The sequence below is a fragment of the Trachemys scripta genome, chromosome 2 (assembly GCF_013100865.1).
Source record: "Trachemys scripta elegans isolate TJP31775 chromosome 2, CAS_Tse_1.0, whole genome shotgun sequence".
Classification (NCBI taxonomy): Eukaryota; Metazoa; Chordata; order Testudines; family Emydidae; genus Trachemys; species Trachemys scripta.
This window is the reverse complement of record NC_048299.1, coordinates 181,074,227-181,089,134: the sequence shown is the minus strand read 5'-3', so window position 1 is coordinate 181,089,134 and position 14,908 is coordinate 181,074,227. Positions and strand designations below refer to the sequence as shown.

At 42.6% G+C, this 14,908-nt stretch overlaps 1 protein-coding gene across 6 annotated transcripts in view; it reads left to right on the top strand.

Moving 5' to 3' along the window:
* LOC117873278 (probable 2-ketogluconate reductase) overlaps positions 1-14,908 on the top strand; it is a 32,780-nt gene that overhangs the window by 17,396 nt on the left and 476 nt on the right. For 2 of the 6 annotated variants that reach the window (XM_034762471.1, XM_034762467.1), the window contains exons 2-6: positions 4,934-5,318; positions 7,694-7,865; positions 9,928-10,106; positions 12,199-12,295; positions 13,370-14,681. In XM_034762471.1, coding sequence (XP_034618362.1) covers positions 4,937-5,318; positions 7,694-7,865; positions 9,928-10,106; positions 12,199-12,295; positions 13,370-13,523 — 984 coding nt within the window. In that variant the 5' untranslated portion in view covers positions 4,934-4,936 and the 3' untranslated portion in view covers positions 13,524-14,681. Of the gene's footprint in view, positions 1-1,974; positions 3,533-4,933; positions 5,319-7,693; positions 7,866-9,927; positions 10,107-12,198; positions 12,296-13,369; positions 14,682-14,908 lie in introns of those variants that run through there. The other 4 variants (XM_034762472.1, XM_034762468.1, XM_034762473.1 and 1 more) reach the window with 4 other exon arrangements.

The window sequence follows — 14,908 nt, the reverse complement described above, 5'->3', positions numbered from 1 at the left end:
TCCGCATAGTAAACACTGGCATTTGTATCTGTTTGAATAATCAAAGTGGTGCTTTCCGTGCCTTCTTGGTTGCAAAGATTTGAACTGCTTCCTGAAGGTCCACAGTCGGGCCAGGCCAACTCATGCTCTGTTGAGATGGTTGCAAGGCTGACCATCCTCTCCTGTGTTTTTATTAACTTCAGCTTGGAGAAGCTGCGTTCTCCACTGTCAACTGTTGCAGGAAGTGTTAGAAGTATGTGCGGAGCAACAAAAGCATTTGGAAAGAGGGTGGTCATCTTATTTGTGCACATATATTCCAGAACAGCCTTTGGAGTTGATCCTGCTGAAATGTATCTTGAAAGGGCTTTCAGTTCATCACCTAAATCACTCGCATCAATATCGCACATGTCATCATGTGTCAACACTCTCTCGTGCCCTGCATTGCTGGTGTAGGTCTTCTTCAGTTATAGTGAGGAGTTTTGGAATATCATACAACATCCCAAATATACTGCTGTGTTCCTTGAACTGCATGAAATGGTCTTCAACTGACTGTATTGCACAATCTAGCACCTGGTTAAAGAATTCAACTTTGAATTGTTGTTTGGGGTCTTTAAGGGGATTATCCCATGCCTCGTAATCCAAATGGCTTCTTCTTCGGTGACTCTTGTATTCTTGAATGGGTGGGAAAATAGCTTTGGGGGGAGGGTTAGCTCAGTGGTTTGCGCATTGGCCTGCTAAACCCAGGGTTTTGAGCTCTGGTGTGTGATTTGCTGCCTTCTCATGGCATGCCAAATTTCTAGCCAGATTTTTCCAGTCCTTCGTTCCTGTAGAACCCAATGTGGCTGGAACATTAGACTGGAAGAGTTTGCAACAAAAACAGTATGCAGCATTCTGGGTGTTGTATGGAAACGTCTATTTTCATTGTCATTGGGGAACATGAAGTTTTTCACTTGCTGTGGCCCATGCAGTACAAGGAAGTCAAGTATCAGAGGGGTAACCGTGTTAGTCTGAATCTGTAAAAAGCAACAGAGAGTCCTGTGTCACCTCTTGCATCTGAAGAAGTGAGGTTCTTACCTACGAAAGCTTATGCTCCCAATACTTCTGTTAGTCTTAAAGGTGACACAGGACCCTCTGTTGCAGTACAAGGAAGTCCCTCAGGCTACTTCTCAAGTGGGTCCACAGTCCTGGATCATCTAGACTTAAGGAACTAAACTCAGCAGCAGCTGTTTCTTGCGCCTCCACCACACTCTTCTCTGATCTACACTTTTCTTCATGAATGTGCACGGTTACATCCATTTGAGATGGAGATATGGATGCTACAGTAGCTGCTAGGTAACCTGCACTCTGACTAACTGGAAGATCAGGCATCTCCTCACCACTCACATCCTCACTGGGGCCAGAAGGCTCACCCGTGAACATTTGTGTCTATGTTTCTCAGGAGAGCTCCTTCCTGTTTAGATAGAAAAGCTTCCTTTGTTTTTGTTTTTTCTGAATGCTGCCCCAGAGGGGCATTTTCTTCTTTCACTCATGACTGCTGTTCTGTGCCAGCTATAGTGGCTCTCAACACTCAGTTGAAGGGGACAAATAAACAGGCTGGTAGCTGGGCCTGAGTGAGGGAAGATATCAGCGTCTTAAGGGCCTAACTGGATCCTACTACTTCAGTTGACTGCCTGTTCTCCTCAAGTGGGTTCAGGGAAGCAGCAGGAAACAGGAAGCTTCCTGAGAAGCTGGTGTTAATCAGTCCAGGCTCCTGGGGGTGCTAGAGAGATACATAAGAGGCTCCTCCTCTCTCTCCCTGCAGCTTTTTGTTATTCCCTCTCACCTTTTCTCCTGCCTGCCATGTCTCTTGTGCCCTCCTTCCTCCAGCACAGCACTCCACCACCTCTGTGCATCTAGAGCAGAGAGAATACATATGCACCAGCAGCAGACAATTTTCTACACTCTGGGTCCTAGTGGCGCCCCCCACAGTCTGGCACCTGAGGCGACTGCCTCAGTTTGCCTCATGGTAAGGCCAGCCCTGAAAGTACTTCTAAAATAAATAGAGATATAAGTGTGATTTTGATGAGCAATGTGTTGTAATGAAGGAAGGCTCATGCACTAAGAACAAAAAGTGTAATTCAGCAGTTTTCTCTTTCATACTGAAGATAGAGAATGAAGAGACTTTATTCTGGATGATGGATCTAACTTACCCTGATTAGGAGTCTGTGGTGCATGATGCTTTAAGAACTGTAATGTCTGCATGTGGCTAGAGCATAGGGTGACCAGATAGAAAGTGTGAAAAATCAGGATAGGAGGTGGGGGGTAATAGGTACCTGTATAAGAAAAAGCCCCAAATATCAGGACTGTCCCTATAAAATCAGGACATCTGTTCACCATATTAGAGCATAGGGTTTGCAACAATGTGGGCTGGCAGAGTTCAAAAGACTTTGACAGCAGTTGCACCTAGGAATAGGCTGGATGTATCTAATAAAGAAGGACCCTTTCACTGTACTAACATGATTACTTTGTTCATTTAGTTACTTTATTTTCTTGATCTGATCCACTTATTGTCATTATATTAAAATGCATGATCAGCTGATTGGGTATGGGGAGACAAAATAGCTGCGGAGCGCTGGCATATCAAAATCATACAGGGTTTTTCCTTAAGGACTGCGCGTGCTCTGCAACTTCAGTAACAAAGTAACTTTTTAACTCCCGTGCCCATAGTCCAAAAAGAAGTTCTATGTATTATTTACAGGGAATCTCCTTTAATCAACAAAGATCTGAATTATTTAGATTATAGCCTTCTAAGAAATGTTCTAAATGTATGCTTGCTAATCTATTCTGTTAAACTGTTTGTATAATATTTTATTTTGTAGGGTCATATTTTCACATATTAGGAGCTGGGAATGTCCCCTTACTCCCCGTGCGTCTGGCATGGAGTGGTCAGAATCCATTGAGGATTACAGGCTCTGATTCTTAGTAGCATATATCTCAATCTGCCAGGATCCAAATCTAGATGTAATGTGTGAGAGAGACCTGAAATGAGGGACAGACAACAGATAGTCACGCAGACAACTTAAAATGACTCTTTTTAATAATCTCTTTGTCCTGATCCTTTATTACTGAGATAAATAATTTTCAAAAATAAAAGTGAGGGGCTGCCAAATTGTGTGGAATGGAAGTAACTTTGGGACTAAAATGGGTGATGTCTCTGGAAATGGGGGACAGTTCAGAGTTATATCTCTTAGCACCCCTAGAGACACTAGGCCTGATGGGGTCTGCTCTGTCATGGCCTAATCCTGTACTCATTGAAGTCACTGGAATGATTCCAATTGACTTCACTGATGGCTGGATCAGGCCCTCACGCATGTGCATGTGCCCCCCCCCAGATTTACAGAGCATGCTCACACGGAGCATGCCCCCTCCACACACACACACACTATCAGCAGGCATGAGTTGTCTCTGGGTACCTCTGACTGAAAAGTTTCCAGTGACTGTGCACAGTGCATTCGCACAACCAAGAATGGAATGGACACATGCAACATATCTCAAAGCACAGCAGTTATGAAAGGTTAGTAACTTGTTTTAGGGTTACCATTCGTCCGGATTCCCCCGGACATGTCCGGATTTTTGAACTAAAAATAACATCTGGGGGGAATTTGTTAATGTCCGGACTTTCCCCCCCCCCCCCCCCCCCCCCATGCAGAGCACGTGTGGCTAACAGGGCAGCCGGATGGTGCCACTTACATGGGGCTCCGACAGCGAGAGAGAGTCCCTCCTCCCCCTGCAGCAGAGCTCACTCCCTCCCTCCCTCCCTGCATTCACCTCCAGCAGTCTGGAGCTCCTCCCCCACTGCTGCCCAGCGTGCCGGAGAACGGCTCAGACAGTTCCTGAGCAAGCTCACAGAGAGACCTTAGGCGAACCGAAGGCTAACGACAAGGCAGCCAGGGGGTCGGAGACGGGGCAGGGAGTTTCTGGAGGGGGCAGTCAAGAGACGGGGGGGCGGAAGTTCGGGGGGGGGCTTTCTGGGAGGTGTGTGGATAAGGTTTTGGGCAGTCAGGGTATGGGTAGGGGGTAGGGTCCTGGAGGGCAGTTAGGGAGGGGGGTCTTAGGAAGGGGCAGTTAGGGGATAAGGAACAGGGAGGCTTAGGTAGGGGGTGGGGTTCTGGAGGGCAGTTAGGAGAAGGGGTCCCAGGAGGGGGCAGTCAGGGGACAAGAGGCAGGGAGGCTTAGGTAGGGGGTAAAGTCCTGGGGGGCAGTTAGGGGCAGGGGTCCCAGGAGAGTGCAGTCAGGGGACAAGGAGCGGGGGGGAGGGTTGGGGGTTCTGAGGGGGGTGAGAAGTGGGTGGGGCAGGGGCGGGGCTAGGGCAGGACAGGGGCGGGGCTCCTCCCGTCCTCTTTTTTGCTTGCTGAAATATGGTAACCCTACTTGTTTCTCTCACATTTCTTCAGCACAGGTAGCTGCAAATAACCTCAGCAGTGAAGCGTTTAAAAAGTATTTGGTAAATCCAATGTTCAAAGTCCAGGAGTATGATCTGAATACTATTTACAGGAATCACATTTGGTCCAGTCAGATGTGAATTATTTAGACTCAAGTTTTTGTTTGTTTGTTTGTTTTTTAAATTAAATGCTCTCTGAATGGCCTGAAACTAAAACATCCACCATGAATGAATTTGGACATTGTGTCAAGAGCATTATAGCTGTGCTGTGACAGCCTAAAGCCCAGAAGGAACAGAATTTGTTCAGATTTAGTTTTGTGAATGTTGCATTTTTGTATACAGTTAATAGATTATTCAAAAAAAAGAGCCATTGAATTGACCTGGTTTGTTTATCCTACCATCCAAGTATTTTGTATACAAGTTCTTTTTCTGCAGCTGTCACAATTCGGGAAAGCAAAGATGCAGATCCTGCTGAATGGTTCTTGAAAATGTTTTGACATTATTTAGCAATATTTGTTTTCTTTCCTCTTGCAGATCATGGAACAGCGAGAGCTGCCTGTGCTTTTGGTTAATGAGGTGGGCGGTGTACGTGGTGTGCTGGAAGCTCATATGGAATTCTTGAAGAAACACTTTCACCTTATCACCATGAAGGAATTTCTCAAAAACAAAAAACATTGGCGCAAAAAGGTCCAAGCTATTTATTTGTGGTGGCACAAACCAATCATTGACCGGGAACTCCTCGAGAGCCTGCCTGACTTGAAGGTGATTGCAAATTCAGGTGTAGGAATGGATCACTTGGATCTGAAACTAATCTCTAGCTTTGGAGTGAAAATGGCTAATGCTCCACATGCTGTTTCCAGCTCCACAGCAGACACCGGAATGGCTTTGCTGCTGGCATCTGCTAGAAGACTGGTGGAAGGTAACATTTAAATCTTATGTGTATCTCCTGCTAACTTGAATTTTCCTGGAACTATTCCTATTGTAATAAACTGTGAATGTTTAAATCCCAGAAAATGTATTTGGATGATGAACAAGAGCATTTAAACAGGTTTCAGAGTAGCAGCCGTGTTAGTCTGTATCTGCAAAAAGAACAGAAGTACTTGTGACACCTTAGAGACTAACAAATTTATTTGACCATAAGCTTTTGTGGGCTACAGCCCACTTCATCAGATGCATCTGAAATACTAAAACCTCAGAGTCTTTAATAGGGAGGGCTAGTTTGGCAGATTGTCTATATGTTTATAACACATTATCCAGTTGAAACTATGTGGAAAAATCTTTGAGGAAAATGTCACCGGGTTCTGTTTAAGTGATCCCAGTGTATGGGCAGGGCTCACTAGTCACACTAGAACCTGGATTTCCATCTCCAGACAAAGTGCAGACATAGATTTCATGCCCTTTCCCCACAATGTATTTTCAACACTTGACAATATTTTAAGTTTTCCAATGTTTGGTGATAAGGGATTTATTTCATGATGTGGTGGCAATATAGTGTTATTGACTAAAAGTAACTAGTGATTCTGGGTACGCTACATGAGAAATTTTAAAGAGCCTGATACATACAGCACATACTCACCACTCTCTGAAAATCAGGCCCCTTTAAAGTGTCTCAAGTTAGGCAGGCAAAGTCACTAATCAATTATGAAAATCTGGGCCATTAGTTTTAAACCTTGAACTTTGACCTCCCTTAAAACTATTGTCATACAATAGCAAACCTTCCTCCAGAGCCATAAATATTACGTTTGGTTTAAAAATCCACCACTTCATCACACAAACAAAAAAATTACCATGGTTATCACGTGAACCTGCCACATTTTTGTTCAGCGCCTGCAGACGGAGCTCAGAATAATTAATGGCCCTGTGCCCAAAACATGGCTAGGCAGTGCTGTTCTAACATTCACATAGAAAAGAGGCTGGACTGGACAGGGGCAGAACTGGGGAGGCTAATGGAATCAGGGGCAGAATTTGGGAAGCTCCTGCAAGGTCTCGTCCTCTCTGAGCTTCCTTTCCAGTTTACCCCACCAATTCCCCCCTCATTCCCCAGCAACCTTCAAGCTACACCAGGATCTTTCCTGGTCAAACTCCCTCTCCCCCATTAACCTGGCTCCCTTTAGCCACCTCTGTTTCCCAACCCTCCCGCCAGTTTCTTAGGGGTTCCAGGGAGACACGCTCCTGCCCCTGAGTCCTGCTTCCACTGCATGGGGAGCAGAGAGACCATGAGGGGGAGATCAGTGACTTGTTCTCCCTTATATCACATGGAACTGCACAAAACATGGCAGCTGTGAGTCTAGCACAGTTGAGATTTTATTTTTAGGCACGGCTAGTTGCACTACAGGCTTCACAATGCACAGCTTACGATTTGGGAGAGTTGGGAATGTCTGAGAAGGCGGATTTTAGTAATAAGATCCTCTTGCCCTGTTGGCAGGCTAGCAATCAGCAGGTGTGACAGTCATTATTTTCTGTGTTCTGCAAATAAAGATAATTTTAGTTTACTCTATAACCAGAATTAGGGGTTAATTGATAATCTAGGATTCTTTAGGTAAATTACTGATAAATGCTCTCAGAGAAAATAAGTTTCCTTTCCAGGAAATGCCAGGAGAGGTGAACATGATAAGCTGTCCTTGTTTTAAATAACAAACATCCAATATTATTCTCCATTAATAACAACAAACCCTGCATTATTACTATAGTATTCTGACCAGGGCTGTAGAATGGAGTGCAAGTAGGGTGGTACCCTCCAGTATGCAGTACCAGCAAGAGATTTTTTGCAGGCACAGGGTACTGGAAAGACTTGGGGCTAGCCCCCTCCCTCTGGGGGTGGGGTGGGGGGCTGTGCTCTGCTCCTTAAAGGAGCAGAGCGTGGCTAGGGAGGGCATTCATTCTTTAAATGGCTTTAACAGCACAATACATATGCTAACAAACTTAAACAAAGCAAGAAATGATTTCTACTACCGCCGCGTCTGTGTAGTACTTTTTTGGCAAGGGCCTATGCAGGTCAAAGTCTGGGAGAGACTTCCTAAGGGGCAACAGTCTTTCTGTATAAACTGGAGAATCAGTGGGGCAGGGTACAGGTTCCCAACACAACAGGGAAAGCTGATATTTTCAAGATTCAAATAGGATACTGGGAAGGGGAGAAAAAAAAAAAAAAACAAAGCCCATTAAAACAGTGTCTTTCTATTCTTAATAATTATTATTTAACATTTATGTTGCAGTAATGCCTAAAGGCCACATTCTAGCATTTTGTTGCACTATCTTGAAACCAATCAATTTCTCATTCAGTATTTTTCATTTCAGGCTGTCAGATTGCAGTTTCCCCAGACACTGTGTGTTTTGCTGCTGACTGGCTGGGAGATGAAGTCAATGGGGCTACTCTTGGTATCATTGGAATGGGCAGAATTGGGTATAAGGTTGCACTGAGGGCCAAAGCTTTTGAAATGAAAATTCTGTATCACAACAGGAACCGGAGGTAAAAATAAATTTGATCCCCATTAAAGCAGAATATATTTTTCACTTCTTTATAATTATATACCAGTAGTTAATTTTTTAAAAACATCCCCACCCTTTTCTAGGAAGTGTGTAATTGTGGTATTTTCATTTAGAGAGAACAGATGATCCTGTGATTATAGCAAAGAATTGCGATGTAAGGGGGAGAGGCCAAGATTTTCAAAATGATTGATTGCCTTAAGTCAGGCTCCTAAAACCATGTTTAAACACCTAAATGTGGACTTAGGCATTTTTTTAAATCTTGGCTTTGTTGGTAGCTTGCTGCAGAGGTGGCCAGCAGAATTAAAAGAGGGACCTGAAAGTTTTTTTCCAATTTTTTTATGCTGATTTTTTTTAATTGGAAATTCTGGTCTTATTTCCCTGAAATTCTGTGGATGACTGGAGAAATAGGAGGATTATGGCATTTCAAGAAAAGGAAAGCTAAATAACTGAGAGGTGATTACATTTTTAGTCAGTCTGTTTAAAACTCTTTCGGTGAAATCCTTGTCCCATTGACATCAGTGAGAATTTTGCTATTGATTTTAGTGGGGTCAGGATTTCACCCTTTCTTTGTAACACTCTAACTCAAAAGCTTATGCTCTAATAAATTTGTTAGTTTCTAAGGTGCCACAAGTACTCCTGTTCTTTTTGCGGATACAGACTAACACGGCTGCTACTCTGAAACCACTCTTTAGCTCAAATGCCTGAGTAACACATGGGAGGAAGGAGGTCTTTGTCATTCAAATTCAGCACTTTTGCCCCTTTAGCTACAGGATGAGAATGCACAACACACATTTAAGTCTTTCAACAAAACCAGAGATGACCATGTGTGACATTCCTAATATTTCTAAAGTAAAAAAACCAAGCAGAAAAAATTACCCGGGGGGGGAACCCACCTTGTAGGCCTTCTTTTATATATCATAAAGAGCCAAAAAAGGCACAGACCCATTTTTTAATTTCCTCTGCAGGTCACCATTAACTTAGAATCCTAATTGGTAGCACAATTTACTTACCCAGGTTGTTGTGAAGCTTAATTCTTGTTTGTAAAGCAATTTGGGATCCTTGGATGGAAGATGCAATAGAAGTGAAAATTATTATTCTGAAGTACCTTTAAAATTTTATTTTTATCAAAGGGTAAAATGTGTATCTAGCTATTCAAGTAGTATATGTTTGTGCTGGGTGAGACCCAAATAAACATCCTGAAAACTTTAGTGCAGTTTTGTTCAACTCCTATCTCATTTGCATTCTGGTTGTTGACTTAAGCAGCAGGAGAAATTTAATCTATATGTTAGAAAAAACACGTGATCAACCGTGACACCGCAGTTACAGGGTTTTGTCCCTGCTCAAGAATGTCTTTTTGTAGCATATATTTTTATCTGACTCTTTAGTTCTTCATTCATCTTCACTCACCAGTGTAAGGAGAAGTTTTTCCAAAAGCACCTAGTGGATTTAGGAGCACAAATCCCACTGAAAGTCAATGGGACTTGTGAGCCTGACTTTCACAGGTGCTTATGAAAAGCTATCCTTTAGTTCCCAAACTACAACTGGGAAGTTTATTAAGATTAGGATTGATAGTCATATAATAGTTCTGCATTGTAAAAAGTTTAAACTAAAAGTATCTCTATATCTGAATCATGGAGCATCACTGAACAGTCCTACTTGCCCAAGGAACTCTTTTGCCACTTCCATGCTTCATAAAAAGAGCCTTATTGAAGGATGGTCAAGAGATCAGGACCACTCAATGCACACGTGCCACTGAAAACAAACCTAGGAGACAGACTTCCTTTACCTCTGCTTTTCCACAAGTTTCACCTTTCAGAGGAAATTAAGCATACAAATGGCTGTCAAATCCATTCCCCTTTTGCGACTGTGCACTCTCTGAAACCGCATCACTGGTTAGTTTGGTTACCAGTGATCCCGGGGAGATAGTTCCCAAACTACAAACTAGGAAAGTAAAGTACCATTGGGAGTAACATAAGGTAGAAATGTAACATTTCCATGACCAAGACTGCCTCTAACGCAACATGATTCTTATTTCTCATCAGAACTGAGGAAGAAGAACAGGCTGTTGGTGCCATTTATTGTACAAAGATAGAAGACTTGCTCCAGCAGTCAGATTTCGTGATGCTGGTCGTGAGCTTGACACCACAGACACATAAACTATTTGGGAAGAAGGAGTTAGAGCTGATGAAACCCACTGCTACTCTCATTAACATCAGCAGAGGTAGGGTACAGTGTAATAGTCCTATTGCACAACCCCTGTCTTCCAGAGTGTAGTACCAAATTGCACTGGGCAGTATAACTGGTGTACCAAGGACTCCCAGTTTCTTGAGGGTATTTCTACACTGCAATATAAGCCCAGGCCTCGCAGAACTTGAGTTAGTAGAACCTGGGTTTGTTAACTTAGGGCTTGAGAATTTACATTGATTGGTAACTCCAGGTTAAGAATTGTTGAACTCTGGGGCTCAACCTGGGGCTCCAGCGTCTACACTGCATTATATGGTTCCAAGTCCAACCGCCCATATCCGAAACTTCCTCGCACCCTCCCAAAATGTGGCTGTTCTAGCCCTTTGTTTGTGGTGCAGTGTAGGAAAACTTGACTGTTCACCAAACTTGACTGTCCAGAAGATCAAGAAAGTCATCCTGTGAGACTGTGGGATACTTTTGGCAGACTCCCAGAGCACGAGTCCAGTGGGATTGCGTCTATACTGCAAAGCAATAGGGCTTGACCAATGGTTCATGGCTTCACTCAGGCTCAGACCCTCCACCCCAATGGGGTCCCGGGACCTTGGATCTGAGCCATGGGTTAACCTGATTTGTGTGTAGACAGGTGGGTTAAGCTTGAGCCTGAGTTCGAACTTTGGGCCTACACTCCTAGAGGCTTCTCCCCCGCCCTCCATCTCCAGGGGGCTGACTGGGTTCAAATTAGGGTGACCAGACGTCCCGATAAAATCGGGACCATCCTGATAGTTAGGCGTTTGTCCCACGTCCCAATCGATCTTTGGTCGGGATGCAATTAGTCCTGATATTTCGCGGTACTCCTTGCACTCTGCTTTTTTTTTTTCTTTTGCTCCTCCCCTCCTCCTCCCCCCGTGTCCCGATATTTTCTTCCTCTCATCTGGTCACCCTAGTTCAAATGAAGAACTTTTGGTTTGTGTGTGTTGGGGAATGAGGAGGAGCAGAGATGTTGGGAACTGGGATGGTACTGTCCATTTGAGGGTGGTGGCTGGCTAGGGAAGCTGTAATAACTAACTGGAATGGTGCATGACACTGCTGCTAGGATTGAAGCTACCATGACCTTAAGTAACGGCTGTCTGGATGTTTCTCTCTCTCTCCTCCCGCCCTCTCCCGGGGTAGAATTTTTTCAAAAGTTTGATAAAACTTCATTTGGCTTATTTTGTTTTTTTCTTTGAAGTGACTGAAAATGTTCTGCCTTAAAAAGAAAAAAAAAAAAAAAAAGATTGTCAGGTGCTCTTTTACACCCTGATAATTCACAGTAGATTCAAATATGCAAATGTAGCATGTGTGTAGTCCTCAATGAAGCATATGAGTTGATTAATGTATACAATTCTTATGAACCGGGCAGTATACAATGTATTATGTTCTTATCTACTCATTTCCTTACTTTTAAGTGCTTGGGTATTATAAATGATGTGGTGACAGTGTTCTGACCTAGAAACCTTAGCAGCTTTTTACAGTGAAGTTTCTGAAATATATTACAGTATTTAAATTTATGCAATGTAATCCTATAGATGTATATAGACAGCTAACTATATACAGTAAAACAAACTGTTATATATGTATGTGCCATGGGGATAGAGTTACAGTTGCTGTAGTAACCAGAATTTAGAATTTCCTGACTCTGGTCCATGACTCTTAACCATAACACCACTCATCTTCTGTATTTACATGGCAAACTTATCTCATTGCTTTGTTTAAAATTAGTGCCTCAAATTCTGGCTCTCTCTACATGTCTCCCAATGTAAGAGCAAATTAACAATTTGAAAATGTTAACTGTTTGTTTTGTGTAAAATGGCTAACATTTGCCCACTTCATTGGGATGTTTGGAGGATTGGTTATTGTTTCCAAAGAACTCTGAGGAGGAAGAACATGATATAAATGTTAAATAATATTGTGTTAACCACTTAAACAAGAGTTCTTGTGTTTGAGCTGTAAATCTGTTTGTATTTAATTTTAAGTATTTAAAATCTCTTTTCTAAATTAGCAAATAATGAAGTTTTCCCTTTGTTTGTTTCTCTTTATCCTGACATTATCTGTACATGGCATTAAGAAAGTACACTGTTATTTCAACCCAGGTCCAGTAGTAGACCAAGATGCATTGGTGGAAGCTCTTCAGACTGGTGTTATCAAGGCTGCGGCTTTGGATGTCACCTACCCTGAACCACTGCCCAGGTACACAGCTGTGTGTATTTAATCGAAAAATATTTAAGAGTGCAAGAAATAAGTACTCAAAAAGGCACAGCAGATGGGGATTTGGCAGAGGTTGGAGACTGGCACAGATGGCTGCCCTCTGTGTCTGAATTTAGCATGCTATCATGTTATGCACTATGATTGGGAACATGCCGGAATGCATAGTCTGGTAAATTCAAACACCAAAGGCAGTAAATAGCAGGAGGGCAGTGCATGTGCCAAGCTAAGTCCTTTGGCCAATGCCTACCACAGAATCACAGCATGAAGCAGCACCAGCTGTAGTTCCAAACTCTTTACTTGAAGGGAGAAACACCAGTCCCAGGGCAATAGAAATGATGGTGATGGGTAGACACTGAATGAGCCACCACTGATCAGACTACCTTCAGCAGCCTCACTTCTCCCATTCCCTGTAGGTAAGGTGACCAGATATCCCGATTTTATAGGGACAGTCCCAATTTTTGGGTCTTTTTCTTAGATAGGCTCCTATTACCCTCCACCCCCGTCCCGATTTTTCACATTTGCTGTCTGGTCACCCTACCTGTAGGTCTTGTCTCCTCAGTACAATATTGTTTATTTTACTGACGTTCTGTGGGTCTCTCAGTCATGGATGCTCTTTAACTTCTAAAAAAAATAAAGCTGCTAGAACTACACCTCATGGAATGAATTGGCCCATATGACTTTAGAGCACTAAACAAGTGGGCAGGGATGTCGATTATCTGAGTCATGTAGATAAAGTCCATGGCATCACATAGAGTTAATCCTTCCCTCCAATACATGTCATAAATTGCTGCCTATCTCAGAAAATCAGTTTCTGTGCTTCCACAAGGGAATGATATAAAAATCTTAAAACATTCCATTAGCACCCAAAACAAACTGAACTCGATTCACAAAGCTCTTAAGCAGACACTTACATACCATTAACATTAATGAGATTAAACAAGTCCATACATTTAAGAACATGCTTAAGAGCTTTGCTGAAGCAGGGCCTTTATTAATTAGGATAATGCCAGTAGCTATCTTAACCACACCTGGCTTTTTTTATTCCTTTTTTTGCAGAGATCATCCATTATTAAAACTAAAGAACATTCTCATAACTCCTCACCTTGGCATTAAAACAGACAAGGCCACTCGCATGATAACAGAGGAAGCAGTTGCAAATATACTGGCAGCTCTTAATGGTCTCCCTATGCCCAATGAAGTGTTTCCCTAGCTGAGATATATTAAAGGACATCACAGCTGTAAAAGAACATTATTCTACAACTCTCCTTACAGGAATGAAGACTTGCTACTACAGATGTCTAAAATCTTTGACTTGAACCTCAACCTCAGGCTTGATTTTGGTTTGCATATAAAATAATAGCTCTTATATTGCATTTTCATCAGTAGATCACAAAGTATACTCCACAATTGAGGTCAGAATCATTACTCCCATTTTACCGACTGGGAAATTGAGGCACAGCAAGGAGAAATGACTTGCCTAAGGTCACCCAGAAAGCCAGTGGCAGAGCCAGGAACAGCATGCAGATCTCCTCAATCCCAGTCTAGTGTTCTATCCTCTTGTTTAAATGTAGATCCAACTGTAAATGGCTTCCATATCTTATTGTTCACTTTGTAATTTATAACTGCTAGACACAAGCTAAATGGATCTATGAAAACACTGACTGCTGCTGATTGTTAGTGTGTTCATAGTTCTGACGATGTTCTCTAGGGGAGATTAACTAGGCTACTCACATTATATTTTCCAGTGTGTTAATTAGCTTACCTCCAAGTCTGGTGAATATGCCTGACCCTGTTGAAACCCCACTTAGTCTGTCATTTTGCAGTGGTTTTTTATATGGAAAAACAAGTTTGTTCAAATCCAAGCTTTTCTAAATTTTAGAACAGTCAAAATATGTACTCCAGGAGACTTCAATTGCCATTTTAAGTTGATATTACACAAGATAAAATTTCCCAAATTATGCCAATCTCAGAGACTTTAAGAGAAAGTCAATTAATGGCTTTCAAAGGGGAAATACAGCTGGCTTTGATGGGTTTAGCACCAAATTTTATACATCAGCTCTTAAAGAAAATGTTTTATAAAGGCTTGCAAGAAGAAATAACTCCCATTCACACTAGCTGAGGCCTAAATAATACTTACTCATAAAACAGGAAAAGACACTTCACTACATTTCTACTTATCCAATAGCCATACTTAATAAAGATATGAAAATATTGGCCAATAACCTCATGCTTGGCTACCATGGCTGGCATCGACTTACGGAGCGGTGCACTGTGGGTAGCTATCCCACAGTTTCCACAGTCTCTGCCACCCATTGGAATTCTGGGTTAAGCTCCCAATGCCTGATGGGGCAAAAACATTGTTGCGGGTGGTTTGGGGTACATGTCGTCAGTTGCCCCTCCCTCTGTGAAAGCAACAGCAGACAATCATTTCGTGCCTTTTTTCCTGGGTTACCCATGCAGATGTCGTACCACGGCAAGCATGGAGCCAGCTCAGCTCACCCTCACCGCTGCTGTTGTGGCCAAGTCTACTGTGGGGGCTGCTGTGATCCAAGTAACCAATGCAATCACTGACATTCTGTTATCAAGGGTAGTGAC